Source organism: Polypterus senegalus, chromosome 2 (assembly GCF_016835505.1).
Source record: "Polypterus senegalus isolate Bchr_013 chromosome 2, ASM1683550v1, whole genome shotgun sequence".
NCBI classification, from domain to species: domain Eukaryota; kingdom Metazoa; phylum Chordata; class Cladistia; order Polypteriformes; family Polypteridae; genus Polypterus; species Polypterus senegalus.
Genome location: NC_053155.1, coordinates 140,733,232 through 140,760,771, shown reverse-complemented (window position 1 = coordinate 140,760,771; position 27,540 = coordinate 140,733,232). Strand labels below are relative to the sequence as shown.

The 27,540-nt window shown below is 36.5% G+C and overlaps 1 protein-coding gene across 5 annotated transcripts in view; it reads left to right on the top strand.

Annotated features, from left to right (window-relative positions):
• The window catches only part of herc2 (HECT and RLD domain containing E3 ubiquitin protein ligase 2), a 390,659-nt gene that overhangs the window by 294,743 nt on the left and 68,376 nt on the right, over window positions 1–27,540 (top strand). For all 5 annotated transcript variants that reach the window (XM_039744703.1, XM_039744704.1, XM_039744707.1 and 2 more), the window contains 9 exons: window positions 6,346–6,427; window positions 8,378–8,521; window positions 10,120–10,210; window positions 10,563–10,740; window positions 11,243–11,324; window positions 11,412–11,583; window positions 22,938–23,082; window positions 24,061–24,286; window positions 26,457–26,628. In XM_039744703.1, the coding sequence (XP_039600637.1) occupies window positions 6,346–6,427; window positions 8,378–8,521; window positions 10,120–10,210; window positions 10,563–10,740; window positions 11,243–11,324; window positions 11,412–11,583; window positions 22,938–23,082; window positions 24,061–24,286; window positions 26,457–26,628 (1,292 nt within the window). The remainder of the gene's footprint in view (window positions 1–6,345; window positions 6,428–8,377; window positions 8,522–10,119; window positions 10,211–10,562; window positions 10,741–11,242; window positions 11,325–11,411; window positions 11,584–22,937; window positions 23,083–24,060; window positions 24,287–26,456; window positions 26,629–27,540) is intronic.

Genomic DNA, 27,540 nt, shown 5'->3' with positions numbered 1-27,540 from the left:
AGTTTATGGCAGGTGTGACGAGGCTCCAAAAAACTGGATACTGTATTTGAATGGGTATCGCACAGGTTTAACTGAAATATTGTGTAAATTTTGGGTTCGTGATCTGGAGGTTGGAGATACGAACGAAGAATTCAATGGATGTTTTTCTGAGCAGGCTTTCTTTATTGCATGTTTGCTGTGTCTATCGATGTAAACCCCCAGTTCCTAGCCTTTGTCTTTCTCCATATAACCAATCACCACACGATAAGCGTCTTTGTGAAATTAAAACTAGTTATAAACCTAGACCTCAGTTTTCAGAACTTTAAAAAAAATTTTCGTTATACATGTTTAATTATGCCATCCATTCAGAGGTCTAAGCTTATAACTAGTTTTAATTTCACAAATATGTTTATCATGTGGTGATTGGGTATGTGCAGAAAGAAAAAGGATAGGAACTGGGGGTTTAGTACGTCAGATAGAGACATGAGTCTAAAAGTAAGAAAAAAGTTGGTTCAATTGAAAAAGCGTTTTCTAAAGCTGAACGCTCGAAGGGTTGAGCGTTATGCTAGGCTGTTCAATACTGCTTCTTTAGAAGAGTTTGACCCACGACCAGCTGTGGAATTCTGGCTGTCACCTGGCAACAGGCACATCACTCATAAAAAACCTGAAAAGTCATCAGCATCCACTTCTGCAGGACCATCAGTCCAGGAACCATGCAGTTCAGCTCAAGCAGAAATGAACAGCATTCAGCCCATGCTGTCTGAGATGGTAAAGATTCTTGGGGGAGAAGATGTTGCAAGACAAAAGCTGAAGAACATGGCAGAAAATGAATCAGGACAGTGTTCTGTTATGTAACTGTAATATATGAAAAAAGAACTAGTGTAGCTATAATGAAGGCATTGTTTATTAGCGAGTTAAAATAAGGGAATCTTTTATATAATGTTCTAGAGCAAGTTGGCAAAATACTACTCCCTGAAAGAACTTTTTTCAGTTTTAAAATGGAAGGCAGTTTTGTTATCAATAAAAGAGATCAGAAAAAATAAACTATTTTTCACTTTTGTTATTTGTTTATGGGCAAGTGAATTTAACTGGCGGACAAGTGGATTTTCAAAGTTTACTTGTCCGTGGACAAGTAGAAACAAATTTGATTTCCACACCCCTGGTAAAGGCAGTTACTTTTAGGTTGTGTTATGTGAGCAATTGCTTTATTTTGGGCTGTCTGTGAAAGCTGTTGACCATTGCAGTTAGTTGAGATATAATAACTACTAGAAATAAGCCTGTATTGATGGCTTTTTTGTATATCTAGTCCAATTAGTTTTTCCATAACCACCCTTAACAGCAGGATGTTGAATATTCTTGGAAGCCAAAGATACATAATTGCAATATGCATAAAATTTAGGATGAAAGCACATTAAACAGCCTTTTCTGATTAAGGAAAGCTTGTGCAACATGCAGTTTCTTCAGATAATTTCATCATTAAGTAAATATTTTTTATCAGTAAAACAGCAGAATTCATGAGTATTTAAATGAATACTTCCCATATGCAGGATATTTTTAATGGAATGGGTGTGTATTCAGACCAACTTTAGGCTACAGCAAACAATGTAGAAGTATCCTTGAAAAAATTTCTCATTACTCATGTCACATACTGTCACATACATTGATAATCCACATGTCAAATCACCCAGTCCTATGCTCACAATGGGCAAAATGCATGCATGTTTTGCAAAAGTATTGTTAAATAAATTCTTCAGGAAAATCATAGCAGAGTACACAGCTGAAATGCATTCATACGAGATTGAGCTTTATTCAAAGGTCAAGAGCCCTGCCTTCAGTTTAAATAAGTTGGACTACATTTGTATGTTCCTTACAAGAATAAGTTTTTGGTAATTTTTTAAGTTGAAATTATTTGCTCATGACCTATATTACTGTGACACATGAAGTTGTGTTCTTAATTTTTTTTATACATTAAAGAGAGAGAGTGAGTTGCAAGGGTCTGTGATGCTCTGGACCCACAGCCATCTTCCTTTATCTAGGACATTGATAGTCACGAACTGAGGATAGACCAGGGAAAGTGAACAAACAAGCCAGAGTATAAAATCAGAAGAATGGTAGTTTTAATTTAAAACAGAGAATACAAAGTGCTCAATTGTGCAAACAGTGTATATCTAAAAGTTAATAAATAAATAAATAAATAAAATAAATAAAGCCCATGAATTGGTACAATAAAAAATAGTGCCTTGTGGTGAAAATAAATAAATAGAAAATCCAAATAAATACTTAATACTAGAAAGTTTTTGCTTTAGGTATGTGTTCAGCATTTTTTGCCTCACGTTTCTTTTCATCTTACACTTACCCAGATCTTTGTAGACAGGGAACACACATGAAATGCATGTATTCCAAATTATGATGTACAGTACTATATTTACCCTATACAACACCTGGTAGCTCACCTGCAGATAAGGAGCCTTGACTTGAGCTGGGAGAACTTTTTGCCCAAGCTGAACTCCGTCAAGGCAGAGGATGGGACAGCAGGCTGCATGCTGCTTGTGCTGATCGATGCATTTACAAAACAAAAGACACTGATGGAGAGGTGCAAAGGGATTTAAGGTGGGCCAGGATTGCAAGATTTTTCATAAGCTTCAGGGATTCTAGTGTTAAAAAGCCTAAAGAGTGGAGAGGTAAAATAATTTCTTCTTTCTGTCTCATGAATCCCCATGACACAGTTTGCTATATCTTGTTCCACCATGTAGACCTGAACTGCACCGTTATTGCTTGCCACTGTTCATAGAGCGCCTTAACCTTGCACAGATGCCACCATATCTTGAACTTTTCTTCTCCAGCAAGCTCTAGCACTCTTTCCCTCTCTACATCTCAGTTGACAAGTGCACACCCTTGTTATGGAACCTTTATACAGGTGGCTGTTTGTTTAGTGGTTAGCCAGGCCAATGTTGCCCTTTCCTTCCTATTACTCCAGTACCTTTCCAACCCGCTATTGCTTGTTCGCTCTTTCATTCAGTTTCACTCACAAAAAACATTTCCTCTCTCTCTGCACTAACCTGCCTCCTTTATTCTGCTCGACCTTGGCCAGTGCTTTCTCATTACCATGCACCTACTAAACAGTAATCATCAATTAACCTAGCACATATATTCACATACATACCTAAAGCAACAGGTTGTGCTAAAACCATTAATTAGATTAACAACTATACCTATCCCAACCCCCCAATAACAGGTGTAATTGAGTGTTGAGTTTGCACACATAAAAGCAAAATATTTTCATGAGATTCAGTTATTTTAAAAGGAGACTGGCTGTGCACTTCATCTAACTACTTGTTTCCCACCTTAGCAACATTTCAAGCCAATAGGGTGTGGTTTCCTCTAGCTTAAACTTTTCATTTTGGAAAACCTCTCTCCAAATGCTGCTATTAATGTTATTGAATGTTAACACCCAGGTGTGAATTGTTGTCTCTATTCTATAGACAATGATCACAGAAAAGATGCCACTCTTAAAATCGCTCACAATCTTTAATTATTTGTATACAATGTAGATAGAAGATCATAGAAGTAAAAGCCAATCTTAAAAAGTTAATGTTAAAATTCACACAAGTGCTTGCTTAATTTGACTAGAATATACCCAATCAGCCACAAAATTAAAACCACCTTCCTAATATTGTGCAAGTACAGCTGTCCACATGATGTAAAATAAAATGAGATTTATCAGTCTAGGGCACCTTCTTTCATTGCTTCCATTTCTTCATTGTCAAAATCTCACCCTCACTTGCCCATTGTAAGCACTTCTATAGTGGATGGTACATAGACACTCTGACCAGTCTATAGTTGTACAGCTCCAAACACAGCAGGCTGTGATGCAATGTTTTCCTACATCTTACTATCATGGCCAGCATTAAGTTTTTCAGACTAGCCTTTTCTCTCCGTGTACATCAGTGAGCCTTGGGAGTCCAAGATCTTATCTCTGGTTCACCGGTTGGACCACTGGTAGGTACTAACCACTGCATGCTGGGAGCACCCTATAAGACCTGCCATTTTGAAGATGCTCTGACCCATTCGTTTAGCCATCACAAATTAGCCCTTGTCAGAGTCACTCAGATCCTTATGCTTGCCCATAATTCTCGCTTCCAACACATCACCTTCAAGAACTAATCACTTGCTGCCTAATATATCCCACCCCTTGATAGATACCATTGTAACAAGATAATCAATGTTATTCACTTCACCTGTCAGTGGTTTTAATGCTGTGGCTGACCAATATATGTTTCACATAGGTTATAGGGTGTAAAAGATTATTAACTAACATGTAATAGAACTTTCTCGGGTATTTCTTTAATAACGGAATATTAATTAGCCGGTTATAAACATTATCCCTCTGCTAGAATCATGGACTGTTAAATGAGCTTACAACTTAGAACAATGGCATATGGTTATCTGACCATATGATGGTGGGAATGTAGGCCATCATCCATCCGTCCATCCATCCATCCATTTTCTAACCCGCTGAATCCGAATACAGGGTCACGGGGGTCTGCTGGAGCCAATCCCAGCCGACACAGGGCACAAGGCAGGAACCAATCCTGGGCAAGGTGCCAACCCACCGCAGGACACACACAAACACACCAAGCACACACTAGGGCCAATTTAGAATCGCCAATCCACCTAACCTGCATGTCTTTGGATTGTGGGAGGAAACCGGAGTGCCCGGAGGAAACCCATGCAGACACGGGGAGAACATGCAAACTCCACGCAGGGAGGACCCGGGAAGCGAACCCGGGTCTCCTAACTGCGAGGTAGCAGCGCTACCACTGCGCCAACGTGCCGCCTTGTACCAATATATCTAAGCCTTAAACAGAACTTTCTTTATTTTTGTAATATCAATTTTTATGGTTGTGTGAACTGTTTTTGCTTTAAATTTTACTGACATTTTTGAGATAAAAATATTCTGATCAACCTACTGACACTGATTGGTCATTTGAATACATTTAATTTTGGTACAAGTAATATGTTGCCTTGAATCAAAATGCAATACACTTGGAACAACTGCTACACAAAATGCAAATACTTTTGTTTTTAGTTATGACGTGATCTATGGACATGAATTAAATGCAATACGCTTTTCTATAGTCAACATTTCCTTAAGCTAAAATTGAAATGTTCAGTGTTGGACTCATGCCAATTAAGCTCCATTTTAAAAAAACAATTCAGACTAGCTGATTTTTTAAATTTATAAAAAAAAATGCTTTACATTAGAACAGAATTTAATGTGGCAAATTAACATAACTTGTGCAGAAATAAATTTATCCTTTAAAAATTGGTAAACGTTCCTTATTTGTCATGGCCAATATATAGCTACTGTCTATTTTTCACTTATTTTTTTGAACTCGTCGAAACACTGCATGCTGTTCAGGTCCCTTGTCTCTTGCTGTCTAAATCATGGTGTATTTGCTATATACTTCAGGGCTGCAGTCATGATAGTTATATCTGGCAAGAAGTAAAACTTGTATTACTCATTTGCAGTTTTTGAGCTCAGTTAGATCACACATTTACTTTTGCTGTCAGATGGGTTGAACTATAAAGATTTAATGAAATGGTAACATTCTGCTTCTTATTTTTGTAACAGCCCTTCTTGTTAACTTGTTTTCTGATGAAAACTCTGCAGTAATACTGTAGATATTGCCATTTTTTAACATCCTTAGTGTTAACAGTTTTTCTCAAAACATGTAGAAAGTGTGGCATGTTTTGGCTTGAAAAATTACATATATATTAAATCTGATCTTGCTACTATAAAATGGGCAAAACAGCAGAAGTGTAAAGTCAGAAGTATAGAAAGTATAATAATGATACGAATAATAATAATGAATAATAGTAATAATAGTTCTAATGGCGTATATTCTGTCAAAATGTGTCATTTGTGTGGAATATCTTGATTCGCAGTGAATTATACAATCCACCGTTAGAGCTGAAACAATAGTAGCATAATTCCTTGCGGATTTTTTTCTGAACTAATCAGCACACTGCACATGTGTGATTGACACAAGCGTGAATTTCGGATTCATCACAATCACTTTCAGTTTCACTGTTCATTTCAATTTCACTGCCTGAGAACAGATTCACTTTGTCATCATTGCTCGTATAACTGTCAAGAGCATGCAACACTGTTTTTACAGCCCGAGTGATACTTGGATCAACCGTTAAGCAGGTTAATATATAAATGTATATTCAAGACTAATAATTAATGAATACAAAATGCAATCTCAAATGATTTCTCATGCTGTTGAAAGCAAAATACACTATAACCTTGGAGTTTTAGGACCCTTTCAGTTATGTCTTTTCATGTTATTTTTTCTACAGATAAAGGTTCCTTCATTTTCTGAAACTCTTTCTGCATTGAATGTAGTACAGGTTGCTGGTGGGTCAAAAAGTCTTTTTGCAGGTAAGCAGTTATCATGTATTTTAGAAATGCTTTTTTATCACTATTCAATGCTAATAATACACAACAGTTACAACTTTAGGCTCAGTTTCATATTATAAGTGTTGCATTTAAACCTTTTTTCCCCACCTATTAGTGAGTGTAGCAATTTGGCAAAGATTCAGACATAGTTGTAGAGTGCTGAATCATATCCTGTTAACATCCAGCTTCAGGCCTGGCTCAGCCTTAAATGGGACACTAAAACGTCAGATAAACAAAAACATCCAATGAGTGTCACTCCTGTGGGTAAAACATCTTGTTAGTAAGAGACATTAAAGCAGAATGACCAAACTTGTTCAACTTTCCAGAAGAGCCACAACTAACTTTTTACCAGAGTGCTGTGTGGAGTGTCATTTCCAAATGCATAACATATTTGAAGTAGACGGGCTACAGGAGCAAAAGACAGCTGAACTTCCAGTCCTGTCACCTAAGAGTAAGGCAATAATGAGTAAGTGACTGCCAAAACTGGACAACTGAAGACTGAAAATTTTTTACCTGGTGAAATACAGCATGGTTTTTTAGGCTACATGCAGATGGATGGTAAGGTCAGAATTTGCTGTAAATAATATGAACCGGTGGCTCCACCTTGGTTTTTGTCATTGGTACAGGCAAATGTTGATTATGTAGTGGTCTGTGAAATTAATTCTTGACACAGATTAGTCCTTTTAATGAAAGTTGAATATCATCTTAATGTAACAACATTTCTTACATTTTTGCTGCCTATGCACATCCCTTTATGACAAACCCCTTTTCAAATGAATACTTTTAACATGAAAATATGCCATCTCCTAAAATACACTTGTGCTCAATGTGTGGTAATGTACCTGTGACATACTCTGAAGTCAATGTCTTTGTTACATGACCATGACAGTGACTTCTGTTTATTCTACTGACTTGCACAATCCTCATATCTAAATTAAACAGAGCACTTTTAAGGTATAATGGGAGGTTCACATAATAAATGTTTGGCCAAAATATCTGAAGGACCTGCATGATGCTACTGAGTAAGCATAAACCAATATCCTTAAGGGTTTTTCCAGTATTCTATTGAATCAAAGAATTGGCAGTGCTAGATAGGCAAACCTCAAAAAGTGGAACATGAGTAAATATTTCAGTTTTTGTAAATAAATGGATTGTACATAATGTGTACTGAACAAGGTTAATAAAGAAAGAGTGATTGCATTCCTTCATTTTCTTTCCCCTGAAATGTTAGAAGATGTAGTTTAATAGGCAAAAGTATAATTTTTCCTAGTTGGAGCAGTCAGTCTTCACCCAAGCGCTATATCATAACACAGGGTCACGGGGGTTTGCTGGAGTCAATCCCAAGGCGCAAGGCAGTTACAAATCCCCAGGCAGGTTGCCAGCCCACTGCAGGGCACACGCGCGCACACACACAAACACACCAAGCACACTCTAGGGACAATTTAGGAACGCCAGTGCACCTAACCTGCATGTCTTTGGACTGGGAGCATCCGGAGGAAACCTACGCAGGGAGAACATGCAAACTCCACGCAGGGAGGACTCGGGAAGCAAACCCAGGTCTCTTTACTGCGAGGTAGGAGCACTGTGGGTACATAGTCTATTTGAAATTATAGCAAACTAATACATTTTTTTCCTGTTTCAGATTTTAAGGTGGTAGTAAAGATAGAACAGCCTAGCATTTTATCTGTCATGCAAATTTGTTTCCTGTTTCACAAATTGCTCAACAGCAGTAAAAATACACTTGTCACATTTAAACTGTAATACAAAGTAATAAACAACATTTTTATCAGAACCATGAATGTTTACTTTTTATGTCCGATAATATTTACACTGTTTAAAAAAAAAATAACAGATTTATGGATATGTTTGTCAAACAGCTAAACCTTTTAGTAAGATGGATAAATGTTCATATTTGCATTTCTCTGTTACTAGTTACTGCAGAAGGAAAGGTATATGCATGTGGTGAAGCTACAAATGGAAGACTCGGTTTGGGAATCTCCAGTGGAACCATTCCTATACCTAGACAAATCACAGCCCTGAGTAATTATGTTGTAAAGAAAGTTGCTGTACATTCAGGTACACATTTATTTCTCTGTGTGTGTCTAAACATGGTGATTATTACCTTGTACAGTCAAAACCTGCTTTATTGGAATTATAAGTAAAACAAAGGTAACCTTTAACTTTATTTCCGCACTGAAAAGAAGGTAACAGACCCAACATATTGGCTCTGTAGCCTTTATCAAATATGTGACCTGAAAAAGAAGATTACTATACAAACTATATATAGGAATGTAAGGAGGAAGTAAAGTCATGGGAGATAAAAGGAGTGAAAGACAAAAGCTGCTGTGATTAAAAAATTAGTTAGTCATTAAGACTTGAAGGAATATGTGATCCAAGATTGAACATGAGCATAGCTTATGTTTTCCTTGTAAAAATGTCTTTGTACCCCTGTGAAGAAACTCAAAAAACAGAAAGATCAGTATAGCTATGATAAACAGATGTAAAATGTTGTACACTAAAATTAGCATGGTCTTCATGACTCAACTATACTGCATGAACCTACCTTCTACTTACAGTATCTTTCTCCCACAAGAAGTACAGTGAATGTTTTTTAGACTGGCATGAGGCCTATTTTTCTATTGAATCTAACAGAGGGATCAAATACACTGATATTGTTGTTTACATACTTACTTGCCAGTAATGCTGCGGAACCTACTGTAAGAGAATGTGCATGGCCAAGGGATTTGGCACAGCTTTGTAAAGTGAGCTGCAGCTGAGAGGTTTGCATGAGTTAGCAGGCTGAGGGGATAGAGGGTTAAGAAAAATGGTGTCTGTGGTAGGATCAAGAGGAGTTTATTTATCAAAAGAGGATACCTGTATCACTTTATGGGCAAGGTACTCAATCAAGCAAGAAGCAATCCTCTGAACATTTTCTTTAAGGGGGATCTCAGTAATGAATCTTGTATCCAGCTGGATTTCTGTTTCCACACTAACACTGCATCTTTCCTACCACAGGCCATTTTCTCATATTGTAGGCAATTCTTCTATAGGGGCTTTTTTCCTATCTATTGTTCTCCTTCTGTTGACCTCCTAACTTAAACAAAGACTTACCCTCAGCTCAGGGCCACATTCCCCACCCACAATTTAAGTTGCAAAAAGAGTCATTGCATATTTTTTTTCATTTAAGGATATAGTATAAACATGCAGGTTTAATTTCTTTGCAAGACAAGTGCAATATAGGGTTGTATGATGGCACAGTGGATAGTGCTTTTTTACCTCAATTGTCAGTGTTAATGTACTGAAAACAAATGTAATAAAACTGTAAAAACTTAACTTTTTCTGCCATACTTTTTTTTTTTGGCAAAAGACCAATGATCAATGTCAAAAAACTCACCTAGAAGCTGAAAACAGATTAGCAAGTGTTGCCAGATATGCAGAATGAACTTCCTTAAATTTCTCTGTGGTTTGCCTTATCTGTCTCTTTATTAGTTATTAAATGATTCTCTTTCAGAGTAGTAAGGTGTAAAATGTTTTTTGATAATATTTATTGTAAATGTTTGTTTTTTGTTGATGTTATAAGATCTTGTTCACATGTACTGTAACAGCCATAGTACAAATATTATCATTAGTCACCCGGAATAATTTCTGACTGAGCCATTTTTAAACTTTTAAAGGAGGACGCCATGCAATGGCTCTAACAGTTGATGGGAAGATATTTTCTTGGGGTGAAGGAGATGATGGAAAACTTGGACATTTCAGCAGAATGTAAGTCAATTAAAGCAATGTTCTTAACACAATACCATTTTACTTAGGAATATAGATCGAGACACTGATTACATATAGTGATTATGTCTGGGATTTGATTTTACCACAAATAATTAAAACAATTATGCTACGGAGAAAAAATTACATTGACTACTTAGTCATTTTTGTGTCAATATAATGAATATGGTTTTGCAGAAGTGGCAGGATGTTGAGTATATCTGTGAATAATGTTCAAAGAGTTTTTTATTTATTTGTGGTTTTCAAAATTATAAATTATTGTAGTAAGTTATATTTTAGTAACTAGCTTTTATAGAGTAAAATAAGAATCATTCAAGTTTTCTTTTGTTCTTAGGAACTGTGATAAACCTCGACTTATTGAGGCTCTAAAAACCAAGAGAATCAGAGACATTGCATGTGGTAGTTCTCACAGTGCTGCTATCACCTCCAGTGGGGAGCTGTATACTTGGGGACTTGGGGAGTATGGTAGACTAGGTCATGGAGACAACACTACACAGCTAAGGCCAAAGTTGGTGAGTTCTTTTGGTTTAAAATATTTTGAATAATTAACTAAAAATGAACTTGGAGAGATAAGGAGAGCTACAGGTTCATAATGAAGAAAGTAAACCAGTATCCTACTGTAGATCTACATTTTAATTCAATCTAGGAGAATGTCCATCTCCGATCAGTAATTTTACATTGTTTACTTTTATTATTGTTCTACTCTTTCACTTTGTGGAAGTGTCCAAAACAATAATGAAATTAAATTTTGTAATATTATTTGATGCTATGTATGATTTCGAAATTTTTTAATTTACAAAGTACAGAATGGCATCTGTGGCCTTTCAGCATCTTTGAATTTAGGAGCAATTTTAATACTTTTGATTTAACAAAAAATGTTTGTATGAATGAGATCTTTGTTCCTGGATGCATCTACCAATGTAGGTTTACTGTTAGTCAGTCAAAGATTGTGGGGTAGTCTTCTTTCAGGCTTGTCAAATAATATTTTTTTATTCTTTGCAATATTTTTTATAGGTAAAGGTCCTTTTGGGTCATCGGGTAATTCAAGTTGCTTGTGGCAGCAGAGATGCACAGACACTTGCCTTAACTGATGAAGGTGAAAATGTTTATCTCTTTTTATAATTTTTTCTTTCTTTATTTTATTAAGACATTCATTAATTGTTCTTCTCTTTTGCGTGGATAGGACTTGTCTTCTCCTGGGGAGATGGTGATTTTGGAAAACTTGGCCGAGGTGGTAGTGAAGGATGCAATATCCCCCAGAATATCGAGCGATTGAATGGCCAAGGTGTTTGTCAGATTGAATGTGGAGCACAGTTTTCTTTGGCATTGACCAAATCAGGGGTTGTGTGGACATGGTAGGTTTATTTTGTTAAAATGAATTATTTGATTTTTGGCAAACAAAGAAAATCTAAAATTAAATCCTCTTGGCATATTAAGTAGATTTTAGTACAAATTCAACTTATTATGGTAGAGAATTTGTTTTGTTTCTTTGTTTTTGTACAGTAGTGTTGTATGCTACACTTTGGAAAGTTATATCATAAGTTGGCAACAGTGAGAGCTCTGCAGGAATAATTTATGCACAAGGTGTCTAGATTACATTTTTTAGTATCAGGTTATGTCTAATACAAGTTTTCTATTTTAAAATGTAATGTAAGGTATATTATAAAACAAAGTTTTCGTTACTTCTATTCACAGTTTATTATTAAGATTCTACTGTCATTGAAACATATTGTTGTGATATTGCAATATTAAAATGGCAAAAATTGTATACAGGTCTCAAAATGCACAAAAGCCAAACCAGGACCTTACTAAGTCTACATCAGAAGCAGGACTAATACCAGGCAGCCTAGTCCCAAACTCAAAAAAGCTGGCTTTCTGACCCAGATTAATCAATGATGGATATTCCACAGTGCTTCAGTGACACTGTGAGGGACCTAACTTCTCAGGGGGTGTGGTCTTAGATGTCTTAATTGATTCTTAAAGCTATCTTTTCTGGATATACAGTGTGTGCTTCAGTGCCTCTGAAAACGTATCCTTCATAAGCCAAAGGGTAGTAGTCAGGTGCGATGTCAGTCATGTGACAGGCAATAATGAGATTGCCACAGGTTTGCTAGACCTTGGCAATGGAAACTGCGTTTTTAAATATGGAACGTAAGGCATTGTGCAGGAGTTTGAAAATTACTGGAAATTGTGAGGGATGACCGGGGACCTTACCATGCTGGGACACCTCCATATTGGAAGGACATGGGGAGATAGTGTGCACATGGCATTATCTCCTCTGTTGCACTAGATGGCACACATGGTTTCATGGGAATTGGTTCTACTGTGACTCAGCCCTGTTGGGTGGCGTGGGGAGTGGGAAGCCCTACTTCGTGAGGCCCCAACCTTACCCGGAAGTGCTCCCGGGCTCAGCCTTCAGTACTTCAGAAGTACTTCCAGGAATTACTTAAAAGCAGCTGCCTGCCACTACTCCGAGAGCCAGAGTCGGGAGGATAAAGTTGAAGGTTGCCGAAGGGGGAAGCAGACAGTTAGAGAGAGAGAGAAGAGAAGTGCTATATTGGTGTTTTGACTGTGCATATTGTACATATTGTACTGGGCTTGGTGCTGCACAGGTGGGAAATGATTAGAAAGTGTTTTCCACAGGCAAATAAAAATGTGTGTGTTGCAGAAATTTGTGCCTGGTGTCTGTCTGTGACAGGTGTGCCCCCTAGTGTCCACAATTTATATAGGTGGCCATAATTTATATAGAGATTGGCTCTGGAACTAAACATCCTGATAAAGTATACTCTGGAGCTGCCCAATGAGAAAGACTTAGGTTGGGTGTGGGAATTCACGTAAGCTCCTGTCTGAATGCTATATACTGTAGCTAGAGTGTGCCCTTGTAAACAAGAAGGTCAGTTCATCAATGCATCTTCAAGTTGCAGAGAGGAAAAATTTGATGGTTGTTTGCATGTATGCACTGAACAGCTATTTAGAGTATTCAGGCTTTTAGTAACATTGGATTTGTTGCTTGATAGGGTAATTTCAACTGATTCTGTAGTCCTACTGGAAGTTTTCAAAGTTCACCTGGGTAATAACAGAGATGTGGTGGAGGTATTTAATTGAGTGGAATACTTTGCCTGATCTAAATTTGACCCATGAATTGTTACTGAATTTCTATGCTAGTCACTGAGTTTACATAACAGAACACTACGGTTGAATCTAAAGTTACACATAAGTGTACCTGATATCATAGCGTTTGGCAAAATGGTCTGTAATTGATGATATCATTTTGTCTTCCAATCGAAGGCCTTCTGTTTTGAACACGTTTTTTTTTAAAAAAAAAAAAAAAAGGTGCTGATTATTTAAATAATCACCACTTGTTGGTAAACTGGTTCAGGCAGATAGATTACCCATTTGACAGACTTGAAAGCCAAGGTCCTGTCACAGAAAAGAGCAGATCGTTCCCTGCAGGTTAGGAACCTAAGGTGTTTGAGAAGTTTCTTAGAAGTGAGGGTAGATGTGTTTATTAAATTGTACAGGACTGTGGTGGTGACGCAGGAGCTAACTCAATGGCAGACACTTTTTATTTACTAGTCAATCTACATCCCTATTCACCTATGATTATGAGCTCTGGGTAGTGACTGAAAGAATTAAACCATGAATGAGTTTTCTGGGTGAAAGGGTGAAGAACTCAGCAACATGGTTAGATCCTGGAACCACTGATTCTCCATATGGAGAGGATCCTGCTGAGTTGGCTTTGTTATTCGAATATTGCTTGGAGATTGTGTATTTTTTTTATAGGGCAACATTGTTAACTATACACTGTATATTCTTTACTTTTCACAACCTTTTTAAATTTTTTTTTGGTAGAGTAACCAGATGTAGATTTTCTTTAGGTGAGAAGCTGGCTGCAGTAGATTATTTGTAGCTTTTAATTCAGTCAGTACTTGTTTCAAGATTACTCAGAATACAGTTTCCCAGTCCCATCTCCAAACTAATTAGTTGATTAACTAATGTGACCTCTTTCAAAGAGAATCTAGAATCTCCTGTTGATATCAAACAAAAAGCTAGTGTTTTGGTTTGTTTAAAATGACCATTATGTTTCGAGTTAATTCCTTCAGTTTCGTTTTTGACGCTATTATGTAGCGTCCAAACATAGAGTTCTCATCTACGTATTAGCAGACACAAAGTGCACATGCTTATCTATATTAATAAAAGGCAAAGCCCTGACTGACTCACTCACTCACTCACTCACTCACTGACTCATCACTAATTCTCCAACTTCCCATGTAGGTGGAAGGCTGAAATTTGGCAGGCTCATTCCTTACAGCTTACTTACAAAAGTTAGGTAGGTTTCATTTCGAAATTCTACGCAGAACGGTCATAACTGGAACCTACTTTCGTCCATATATACAGCTATAGCCTGCAGCACGGTCGCCGTGTGAGGCGGAGTTGCGTCCCACATCATCACGCCTCCCACGTAATTGAGTGCCTGCCCATATAAGGTAAATATTCACGGGTGAAGGACTGTGCTTATGCAATCCAAGATGTGATGGTTTAGTTAGCCGGGTCTTAGCTAACATTAAATAAAGCCGTGGGTCACGTGAACTGACTGTGAACACAGTACGTAGAGAACAAGGAAGAGCTCCAAAGAGTGCTGAACAAAAAACGCATTACACAATTGAGAAGGCAGCAAAAGAATATGAAGCGAGTGACGCATACAAGCATATTCATAAGTGCAGCTACTGTGGAAACAAAGCACGGTGTAAACCGTAAGTTTAAATTAAGTTTATAGACACACTGCCGTTTTTAAAATTGCTGGTGAAGGACTGTGTTTATGCAAACACAAATGAGATGGTCAGGGATAGAATAGTGTTTGGCACAAACTCAGCAAAAGTGCGACAGAAACTTTTAAGTGCCGGGTCTTAGCTAACATTAAATAATTGCTGGTGAAGGACTGTGCTTCTTTAACACACTTCGTCTCCGCTGTGAAGCACGGGTATTTTGCTAGAACTATATATTTAGACCAAGCAGATGATTGTCATTTCGTACTTAATTGGCAGCTGTATGGTTTGCGTATTTTCTTTTCTGATGCTTTTCTAATCCATCTATCTGAGTGATTTGCTTCTAATATAGTGTATTCTTTCTTATCATTTTGAGTTGAAGGCACAACTGATAAATAATATTCTCAAAAATGCTACACATATTGGCCAACTAGATGAACCACTTTTATTGTGTAAACATGCAAGACTTAATCCAACAAATACAAGAGAACCCCCTACCAGGTTACCTGTATCCTCTGGTTTACTGATCACCACTTTTGAAAGAACTGAACAAATAATGAATTGCATTTATCACACAGGGGAGATGGTGTCAATAAACGAGGCGAGTTTAGTGAGCTAACATTCAAACTTTAATTTAATCATTACTTACATTTATTTGCAGAAACACCAGTCATCAGATACTAGGAGTCAAAAGTACAAGAAAACTCAATCTAAATGATTTTCCTCATTGTCCATACAGAAAGTTTCACTTTAGTATAGCCAAAAAAGAGAAGTCCATGTATTTTAAAGAGTACTTTCTTCATACTCCAACTGAGGTGCTCTTTAGCACTAGAATTACCAAAGTTTATGAGAAAACTTTTAATCTGGCCCACCATAAATCCACTCGCACATCTCCATTCAGCATCTTTTGTCTTGTAAATGTGTCGATAATCCCAAGCAGCCTGTTATACCATCCCCCCACCGGAGAAACTGCAACAACCTCTCCCAAATGAAGCCCTGTTTATCAGTGAGTCCTAGGCTAAAAAAATATATTGTTATTCAGAACACATGCATTTCACGTGTGTTCCGTGTCCACAAAGATCTGTGTAAGTGTAGGATGACAGAAATGTTGAACACATACCTAAAAGACAAACTTTTTCCATGTTTTAGTACTAACGACAAAATGTAGACATGAAGTTTATAATGTGTGAAGACTGAAGTCCAAATATCAAATAAGCACTTTCACAAAAGATACAAGTATAACAGAACAAATGCGCTTTTTTTACAAGACTATAACCAAAGAAAAATAAATCAGGTTAGTGTTGCTTGTTGTCCTGACTTCTCGGGTAGTATACTGGTTAGAGCTGCTGACTCCAATTTAGAAGGTCCTGGGTTCGAGTCTTAACGTCTCCCAAAATAAAAATGTTTTGAGTAGTAAGCTGTTCTTATTGGTACTATTATACAATAAAAGCATACATTTTATTTGAGTCTGTAACAGACAGTGTAAATGTATAGTACTTGTAAAGGTTAGCATTTTGTTTTATTCAGTTTTATTCTCTCAGTGGCATTGACGCTTGCCCTGATCTGACACTGCTGTTTTCAAATAAAGATGCGCTATAACAGAGGTGAACTCAGATCGGAGAAAGAGAACAGAAGCCCTTCCCACAAGAAACGTCCACTCACATATAAAACCAACGCAGCTGCACCAGGCATAAAGGCGAAAGAAGGCACCATTTGGATACAGGACGAAGTCCAGCGTCATCTTACCAATCACCTGTCCTTCAAAGAAATAGCACGGCTTACAGAGCTTGCCAACGTATCATGCAAACTTATGTTTGTGATTATGCTTTGTGATGGTCTTTACATAAGAAGCATTTATATGTTACTTACAGTCCATCTGGAAAGTATTCACAGCGCATCACTTTTTCCACATTTTGTTATGTTACAGTCTTATTCCAAAATGGATTAAATTCATTATTTTCCTCAGAATTCTATACACAACACCCCATAATGACAACATGAAAAAAGTTTACTTGAGATTTTTGCAAATTTATTAAAAATAAAAAAATTGTGAAAGCACATGTACATACGTATTCACAGCCTTTGCCATGAAGCTCAATATTGAACTCAGGTGCATCCTGTTTCCCCTGATCATCCTTGAGATGTTTCTTCAGCTTAATTGGAGTCCACCTGTGGTAAATTCAGTTGATTGAACATGATTTGGATAGGCACACACCTGTCTATATAAGTTCCCACAGTTGACAGTTCATGTCAGAGCACAAACCAAGCATGAATTCAAAGAAATTGTCTGTAGACCTCCAAGACAAGATTGTCTTGAGGCACAAATCTGGGGAAGGTTACAGAAAAATGTCTGCTGCTTTGAAGGTCCCAATGAGCACAGTGGCCTCCATCATCCATATGGAGAAGTTCGAAACCACCAGGACGCTTCCTAGAGCTGGCCGGCCATCTAAACTGAGCGATCGGGGGAGAAGGGCCTTAGTCAGGGAGGTGACCAAGAACCCGATGGTCACTCTGTCAGAACTCCAGAGGTCCTCTGTGGAGAAAGGACAACCTTCCAGAAGGACAACCTTCTCTGCAGCAATCCACCAATCAGGCCTGTATGGTAGAGTGGCCAGATGGAAGCCACTCCTTAGTAAAAGGCACATGGCAGCCCGCCTGGAGTTTGCCAAAAGGCACCTGAAGGACTCTCAGACCAAGAGAAACAAAATTCTCTGGTCTGATGAGACAAAGATTGAACTCTTTGGTGTGAATGTCAGGCGTCACGTTTGGAGGAAACCAGGCACCGCTCATCACCAGGCCAATACCATCCCTACAGTGAAGCAAGGTGGTGGCAGCATCATGCTGTGAGGATGTTTTTCAGCGGCAGCAACTGGGAGACTAGTCAAGATAAAGGGAAAGATGACTGCAGCAATGTACAGAGACATCCTGGATGAAAACCTGCTCCAGAGCGCTCTTGACCTCAGACTGGGGTGACGGTTCATCTTTCAGCAGGACAACGACCCTAAGCACACAGCCAAGATATCAAAGGAGTGGATTCAGGACAACTCTGTGAATGTCCTTGAGTGGTCCAGCCAGAGCCCAGACTTGAATCTGATTGAACATCTCTAGAGAGATCTTAAAATGGCTGTGCACCGAACGCTTCCCATCCAACCTGATGGAGCTTGAGAGGTGCTGCAAAGAGGAATGGGCAAAACTGGCCAAGGATAGGTGTGCCAAGCTTGTGGCATCATTTTCAAAAAGACTTGAGGCTGTAATTGCTGCCAAAGGTGCATCAACAAAGTATCGAGCAAAGGCTGTGAATACTTATGTACATGTGATTTCTCAGTTTTTTTATTTTTAATAAATTTGCAAAAACCTCAAACTTTTTTCACGTTGTCTTTATGGGGTGTTGCGTGTAGAATTCTAGGAAAAAAATTAATTTAATCCATTTTGGAATAAGGCTGTAACATTTGTATTTTGTAAAATTTGGATAAAGTGATGCGCTGTGAATACTTTCCGGATGCACTGTATATAAAAGCCAGATCGAATGTTACTTATCTTGATTTATTTACTTATCTTCCTACAGCGTAAAGTCACAAGTATACTGCAGAGCTTCCTCTGTTTGATCGTCAAGTGCATGCTCAAAAATTACATGTGTAATGACATGATAAATACCTGCTGACACTTTAGTACATGAGCAATGGTACGAGAATGCAGTTAGACTTTTTTTGGGGGGCACATACACCACGCTAGTGTTTAGATCTGGATGGTGTAGCGTTGGCGAGCTCTGTAAGCTGTGCTGTTTCTTTGAAGGACAGGTGATTGGCAAGATGACGCTGGACTTCGTCCTGTATCCAAACTGTGCCATCTTTTGCCTTCATGCCTGGTGCAGCTGCATTGTTTTTATATGTGAGTGGACGTTTCTTGCAGGGAGGGCTTCTGTTCTCTTTCTCCAATCTGAGTTCACCTCTGTTATAGCGCGTCTTTATTTGAAAACAGCAGTGTCCGATTAGGGTGAGCGTGAACGCAACTGAGAGAATAAAACTGAATAAAAAAACACTAACTTTGACAAGCATTATAAATTTATTTAAATTTTTTATTTGATATTTGGACTTGTACGCGTGTCGTAAAGACAGTCACTTGGGTGTGTGTGGGAACTGTTAATTTGAATCTGAAGATTGTATATAGCGCGGAACTGACCTCTGTGTTATGCTGTCCTCTGCATTTCCTGGAGTTCAAAAGAAATACCAACATGCAGCAACAAGATTAGAACAAAAAAACAACTACAACCGCATGAAGGTATGCAAATGAATATAATGCTGCATTAGTGCAAGAACATTTTCCAAAGGTCATAAAATGAATTATTCCAAATGTCATATATACCTATGTCTCTCTTTTTTGTCAGTGCGGCTTTGACATCATGGATCAGAAGGTGCCTGCTAATTCAGCATGAGCAGGAGCACTCAAGAATAAAACTGAATAAAAAAAATTGACATCCACAGTCATTCTTAGTCATGCACACCACTCACATCCACGTCCACAGTTTTCCCGGTCTAGTTCGCGCACAAGATCTGACAATGGTTTTCAAATAAAGAGGAGGTGTAACAAAACAAGTTTGTTTGTTTTACCACGTCTTTATCTGATAACAGCGTCAGATCCGGGGTTTGTGTGTGGGACCTTGAACGTGAGTGAGAGAATAAAACTGAAAAAAAACCTGCTAACTTTAACTATAAATTTATAGACGCAAATCAAATGTATGGTTTTATTGTATGATATTAACAATAAGAGCAGCTCACTACTGAAAATGGTAAATTTGGGAAACAGCTGGTATCAAACCCACATCCTCTTGATTTGGGAGTCAGCAGTTCTTACCATTGCACCACGCAAGCTGTCATATCAACTGCCTACCATAACCTGCTTTCTTTTTTCTTCAGTGAAATTCTTGAATAAAACTGCACTTGTTTTGTTATACTTATACCTTTTGTGAAAGTGTTTATTTCATATTTGTATTTCAGGCTTCACACTGTATACATTTCATTTCTACATTTTTTCAGTTATTACTAAAACATGAAAAACGTTTCTGTGTTAACTACGTTTTACATTGATTGTTGTTGACACGGAACACACATGAAATGTATGTATTCCAAATGGTGATTTTACCCTATAAAGCTGCAGCACTTCACTCGAAGATGAACACTGAGCACTGAGAAACCTCTTTGCGAAATGAACTGCAGCGGTGGGCGGGGGGATGGGATACCAGGCTGCTTGCTGCTTATGACACATTTACAGGGCAAAAGACACTGACGGAGAGGTGAGAATGGATTTAAGGTGGGCCAGATTTACGAGCTTTCTTGTAGGCTGTGGTAATTCTAGTGTTAAAAGTATGGCAAGGTTCTTAATGCCATAGTAGTTTTCTTCATTGGGGCTCATTTTAGGTGGCGCTGTGCTTTGTCTTTGGACAGCATGATGTTTTAGTGTGGCTTCAGAACTACCTACGCTCTCTTATCTCTCATACCAACGCTGCATTCTCATATTAAAAACTTTGTGTTATGTGCCTCTCTTAAAACCTGTGTAGCGTCTGCTTCAAGCCAATAGTGGTAATTTCTTTTATACTGTGGCTTGATGGCTATTTTTAGTAATTGTTACCAAAAAAGGTTTGCTAACTGTGAATGCCGAAAGTATTTTAAGCTAAATATGAGGCACAAGTTAAGCAAGAAAAGTCCCCAAAAGCCCCTTTTTCACATATTCTTGCAATCATTTTAGTTTATCTGAGCTTAAATAAATAGACATATTGGGATGCTTTTAAAAATATAAATATAAACAGGATGCAATGATTTTTAAATCATGTAATCCCAATATGTAAAAATCTCTGTTTTAACCTTATGATGTTTTCAATTAAAGATAGGGTTTACACGATTTTTCAGATCTTTGCAATGTTTTTATTTACATTTTATACTGCGTCCCAACTTTTTTGAAAACAGGGTTATAGGTAATAACACTTGTTTTTAACATTAGCTTTAGATTTTTAGATATTCCCAGACTTCTTACCTATTTTGCATTCCAGAATTCAACTCTCTGTTAAAGCATTTTATTATTCCTTTCGATTAGTTTATCTAATAGGTCCAAAAGAAGAACAGATCTAATGGACCCTTTTTCTTTCAAACTTGGCCTACAATGTCAACTAAGCCTTTTACTTCTCTCTGGCACTAAGTTATTGTCTTCTTTTTCTGTTCAGCTTCTGCATCTTGTACCTCTATCCCCTTTCTGTCAGTATGATGTCACTGTCTGCCTGTCAGGTCATTTTTGCTAAACTCCTGTTTAAATACACAGAATCAAAAACAATAGTTTTCCCTTATGATCCCCATAAAACCCATAATATAGTTATTGTTACCCTCGTCCCACAGTTCATTCCTGTAAAAGCTATATCTTATCTAAATAATGCTAAAATAAAATACAAGTTGAATGTTACAAGTCCTATTTAATAAACTGTATTAACTGTATAATTATATAAAACACTTGATATAACTGGATACACACAGGACCTTATGCAAATGAGAGGGCAAACTAAACTAAAAGGCTAATGGTGTCTACTTTCCAGAGTATGAGTTTTAATTATTGTTTAAAATAAGTACACTGGAGTAGTAGCTGCTGATAATGGGGCTTTGCAGTCATATGTGAATAACACACTATAACTCTGTAATTTCAAGCAAAAATAGCTACATTTTTAAATCAGTTTAGTGGTACCTTGATTTACAAAAGTATGAATTTCTATTTAAAACACAAAGATATTTGGGTTTTTCAAAACATTTTACCACTAGTGTAGATCTGGGGCATAGCCAGGAATAGATTTTAGGGTGGGCCTGTGTAAAAATGGGTTGTCTGGTTTTTAGTAGGCTATATAAGGGCACTTTTCCAAAAATATATGTCTATTAATACTGTGGTTAATTCACATAAATGAATTATTAAGACAATGTAAAAGTTGAACAAAAATCATCAAGGCATTCAAAAGTTGTCATGCCATGATGGACAAGCACACAAAATCAGTCCCTATCTGACCTGTAAAATTTTATGCCAGACTCGGGCGTTGGAGCTTTTTGTTGAACTGGTCAATGATTTTGTCAGGATCTAGATTTTCAGCAAAATTGTGTTCAGATAATAAGATAGTCATGTTGCTGAGATTAACTGTTGAGATCGATGGTCCCAAACGCGTCTTCATCCAATTTGCTGCAAGTTGTACTTGAAACTGTGACCATTACTCACAACAAAGCATTAACATAAGGGAAAATGTCTGCAGGACAGTTGTCAAGTACCTCCAAAAGCGGTGACAATGTTTTCTGTCTTGTTTCTACTTGTCTTTTTAATTTGGTGGACAAACACTATGTATTCTGCATCCTGGATATTTTTATAGCTAAATGAGGTTTTATGAAAAGACTTGCTTTTTGTGTTTGTTTTGCCATATCAGAAATAATCCCTCAAAATAAAAACTTTCTCTTGGTTTCATCAAAAATGCTCAATTAAGCAACTTAAGGTTCTGTTAACTGTGTAATAACTACTACCAATCCAGTTACACATACACTGCCGTATTTATTTATTGGAAATTCAGGAAACCAATGGGATTTGACAAACCACTTTGAAGCTGAAGGAAAGATAAAATAACAAATACCCGCTCAATTACAAAATTTAACAGAATATTTTATATAAAATGAACTGATTCACTGGGCTTCTGGCCAGTCAAGGTGGGCCTCGCCCCACCCTTCCTTACACCACTGATGTAGATGTATTTAATTATGGCTTGTGGACTTGTGTCAGGTAAATGAAGTGGGATGGGCAAGTCTTTTAATTCAAATGCTAATGTGAAACTTGTTTAGTTGCAGAGAAATGATTTACCTTTCTTGTGTAATTTGACCTTGAAGTTATTAAGACATTAGTAAGAATAAACTGATTACTTTATTTTCAAATCTAAGGGGCAAAGGAGACTATTTCAGACTTGGTCATGGGACTGATGTCCATGTTCGTAAACCTCAAGTTGTTGAAGGTCTCAGAGGAAAGAAGATTATCCATGTAGCTGTGGGTGCCCTTCATTGCTTAGCTGTTACGGACACAGGACAGGTATACATGTTTGTTTCTTTTATAGATATAGAATGCAATGTGGAAGACTATATCCATATGAACGTTCCTTTTTGTATGTTAGTGTGTATTTAAAGTTGATGATACATTTTTACAAGCAATAGTCATTAATTAATGAAGCCGTAGTTGCAAATGAAAACCAACTTATAATATTTAATTTTATGCTTGGTAGATATTTTATTTATAAAAATTATCAAAACTTTTTTATACATTTTCCAAAATTTCCTATACATTACAAGGTCTTGGGGAAACCCAGCCTATTGTAGCAATATTAGGTACAAGGAAAATAAGGCAATTTATTGGAAAGCACACTCATGCACATTTCTACACCCATTGATACTGGGATAGTGTAGGAGTCAAAGACTCCTCAGTGATTTGAACACAGATTATTGTGTATACTCGCAAAATGTATACATGGTGATAAATTGAAAATTTTTGTTAAATACCAGCCAGCTAAGGCCACTTTAGAAAGCATGCTTCTGTAGTGTATACCGTTCCCCTCCACAATGTTATTGCCATGTTCGTCATATTATAATGATAGAAAAAAAGAGGGGGCTGTGTTTGTCTACTTCTTATAAAATATGTTAATAATAATTTAATTACAATAATTTTATGTAAAATATTTATTATTATTATAATAAATTAATAATTTATTATTAATATTTAAACCAGAAATACTTTCTCCTGTGTATTGTCTTGGGTAGTTGTAAAATGTTTGTTCATTAAATTTTCTTTTTAAAGTTGCTTAGTATCATTCATAGTTTTATTCCTCAGATGTAAGAGAAAGCATTAATAAAGTTAATGTTGTGTAACAGCTAATAAATGATGATTAAAGTGTTGGGATTTAGCGGGTTGGATAATGAATGAATGGATGGATAAAGTGTTGGGTTAAACATTTATGTTCTTATTAAACATCCCTTGTTGTATTTAATGTAGTCTCTCCCTCATTTATTGGCTTAGGTTTATGCCTGGGGTGACAATGACCATGGGCAACAGGGGAATGGAACCACCACTGTGAACAGAAAACCCACCTTGGTACAAGGACTAGAAGGGCAGAAAATAACACGTGTAGCTTGTGGGTCATCTCACAGTGTGGCATGGACAACAGTTGATGTGGCGACACCATCTGTTCATGAGCCAGTTCTCTTCCAGACAGCTCGGGATCCTTTAGGCGCATCTTACTTAGGTACAGTGAAATTTAACTAATGTTTATTGTCTTGAGCTATGTGCTCATGAGACTGAATTGAGTAAGGATATTAATCAGAGTGGCTTAAAGCTACTAGTAAATTTACAATCAGTGATGCTACTTTTTGGCTTCATTATTGAAAGTTTTTTTTTTTTTTAAATAACCCAGCAATGTAAAAACATAACTATACATTGTGGGATAATTGGTTTAAAAAATGTGAGTCTGTATCATGAATTAACTTTTGTAATGCCTACACTATAATATGTATAATATGTTTTCTTTTTCTGTTAGTCTGGTAATGACAAATATGTTTGGAGATTTTTCAGTTAAGTGGTTCACAAGTTTTTCAAGGTATACTGTAGTTCTTATACTCACAAATCATGAAAACTGAAATGACAATATGTTGCTTGTTGACTATCACTTTTTAATTAGCTGGAAACATTAAGTAATAAATGAAATATAAGCCAGTATTTTTCTATATAGTTTCAAAAAAATGCAAATGTGCTTAAATACTTCACAGATTAGTACATCATGCTTTTTATCCTTTGCATGCATATTTATAAAACTAGTCACATCAGTCACTCCTCACTTGCAATACTCATTGGAGTGGTTGGAGTAAAATGCATACAGGTGGCTGTTGATAAGAACATTAGAAATTAGAAATTTCACAGACGAGAAGAGACCATTCAGTCCATTGAGCCTGTTCTTTTATTTAATAGCTAAGCTATTGTGATTATTTTTATTTGTGAGAAGAACAGAATAAGTTGTTACTTTTATATTGACACTTAGAAAAAAATCTGTGGTGTTGTGAAAAAATTCTGCAAACTTTTATCCTGGTTTTGTCATTTTATAAAGGTGGTTTCTGTTTAAAATCTTATTAATTAACATCTGTTAATCAGTCTATAACTGGGACTGAAGTACTGACGTTATTGTACATTATAGTAGCAATAACTTAAACTCAATTGAAACTTTTTGTTGCAAATGCTAAACAATAACATAGAAAAAGAGAGGCACTGTTGGTTTCTTTTGTCATTTCTGGTTCAGTTGTAGATTACCTGATTATTCACTTTACATCAAGTAATAACTGAATGGTCACATGCTGTGTTTGTTTAAGGTAATTAACTTTATTAAAGGAAGGACCATAAAATCACTACTAGCTTAATTTTATTCAGTAAAATACATCAAATGTTTTATTGCTTATAGAAAAAGTCTAAACCACGATGAATTATGAATTGCAGTGAAATTATTCCTTATAGAACAACATTTTGTTTTATGCATAATGCGTTTTGCCGTACATTTTTAGCTTAGTTTGTTTATATATTTTTCCTTGAAATGTATTAAATTGTGAGCTTTTTTCTTTTGTCTCTTATATAGTACTCCCTTGATTTCTTGAGATTTTGTAAAATTAAAGCTGACCTCTTGACATGATAATATAATGATGAAAGGCAATAAAAGGACTGTTTATTGTTTTATTTATTTAAATTTTTGATTTGTTCAGTTCTGTGTTTGCTTGAGTCCAGTGTCTGAAGTTGACAGCAGAATTAGTAGTCGTGTTGTCACATGTACAGAGTTAAATATTTTATTTGCATATCTAACCAACATGTAACATGTTGCCATTCAGTGCCATGATAAATTAGAGTGTGTTAAAATGCAAAGTGTCATTTTAATCAAAAGAAACACAATCTGTTTACCTGATATTCTCTTATTACCTGAAACCTTGGGAAAATGTGTGGGTAGCTATACTTAAATTAGCAAAGTTTTAGAACCTTTTTTTAATACTAAGTGTAATGAAAAACAAAGCAGCGACTACACAAAAGCAACCAAAATAAATATTAGTACTACAGCAGTAAGTATCTTTTAAGAATGTTGTTTTTTCTTTTGCAACATCTTGCAGTTATTTTGTGTAGCTTTTTACAAATTATGGTTGTATACCATGATGAAAATGTTAAACAGTAATTAATGTAGATTTAAAAAAAAATGTGTTATAAAAACCAAGTGAGTGCCTTGAAGAGTATGATTACAAGGGCAAGCCAAGGTAACTTTGAAAATAATGCAGAAGCATTTGTTATGGGTTTATTATTGTACTGTAACTTTGAAACATATGCCTCAATCTACATGTATAAATATAATACAAGCCAAATTGTAATTTTATTTGTAATATTTTCTTAAGGTGTTCAGTCAGATTTGGATTCTTCTTCAGTTAGCAATAAATTGAATGGACAGAATATACTGAAGCCCAACAGGCCGTCTTTAGCAAAAATCTTGCTGTCTCTGGATGGGAACCTTGCCAAACAGCAAGCACTATCACATGTCTTAACAGCTCTACAAATAATGTATGCCAGGTAACTGAATTTGTAAAATCTTATTACTATAACTCCTGTTTAACTTTAAAAACATTTCAGTGCATTTGCCTACTTTGTCTTTACCAGAAGGTTGCATTATTTACAGATAAAAGGTATTAGACTGTTAATCAGTAGCCTTCTCATCCGAAGACGTAATGAAGGTCATTTTTGAATGAATGTCCGGCTCTGTGCTAGAAATATTTCTATAGGAAGTCTTTTTGTATAACCTGTTTGAATCATGTTATTCTCAAAAGGGACTGTACAATAGAGCATATAATAAGAAGAGAGAAATAACATGCAAAATAAATGGCCACCTGTGCACATTTTCAGCACAAGATGTTAAATACCTTGTGTACTTACATTTGCGTTTTTCACACTTACATTTTTGTCACTGATTCTTTTACCATTTTTATGGTTAACTTTGTCAGTCAGGAAATTATCACTTGCACTCATTTGTCGGCCACTTAGATTCTTTTGTCCTTCACAAAGTTAGAAGTCAGTTAAACCAGTATACAGTATTTGGTCAAGGATAACTGTTTCCTTGACAAACTAGGAATATTTAAAGGAATACAGTAATCCCTTCTCGATCGCGGGGGTTACGTTCCAGAACCCCCCGCGATACGTGAAAATCCGCGAAGTAGAAACCATATGTTTGTATGGTTATTTTTATATATTTTAAGCCCTTAGAAACTCTCCCACACTGTTTATAAATATTCTCCGCACAGTTATACAGTAAACACTTGTTTATCGCGGTTAATCCGCTCCAGACAGATAAATGAATTTCCACGAAGTAGAATTCTTTATTTATAAATGCAATATTTTCACAGTTAGAGCATAGAAAACCTGTTTACGACCTTCTAAATATGTTTTTTAACATTATTAGAGCCCTCTAGACATGAAATAACACCCTTT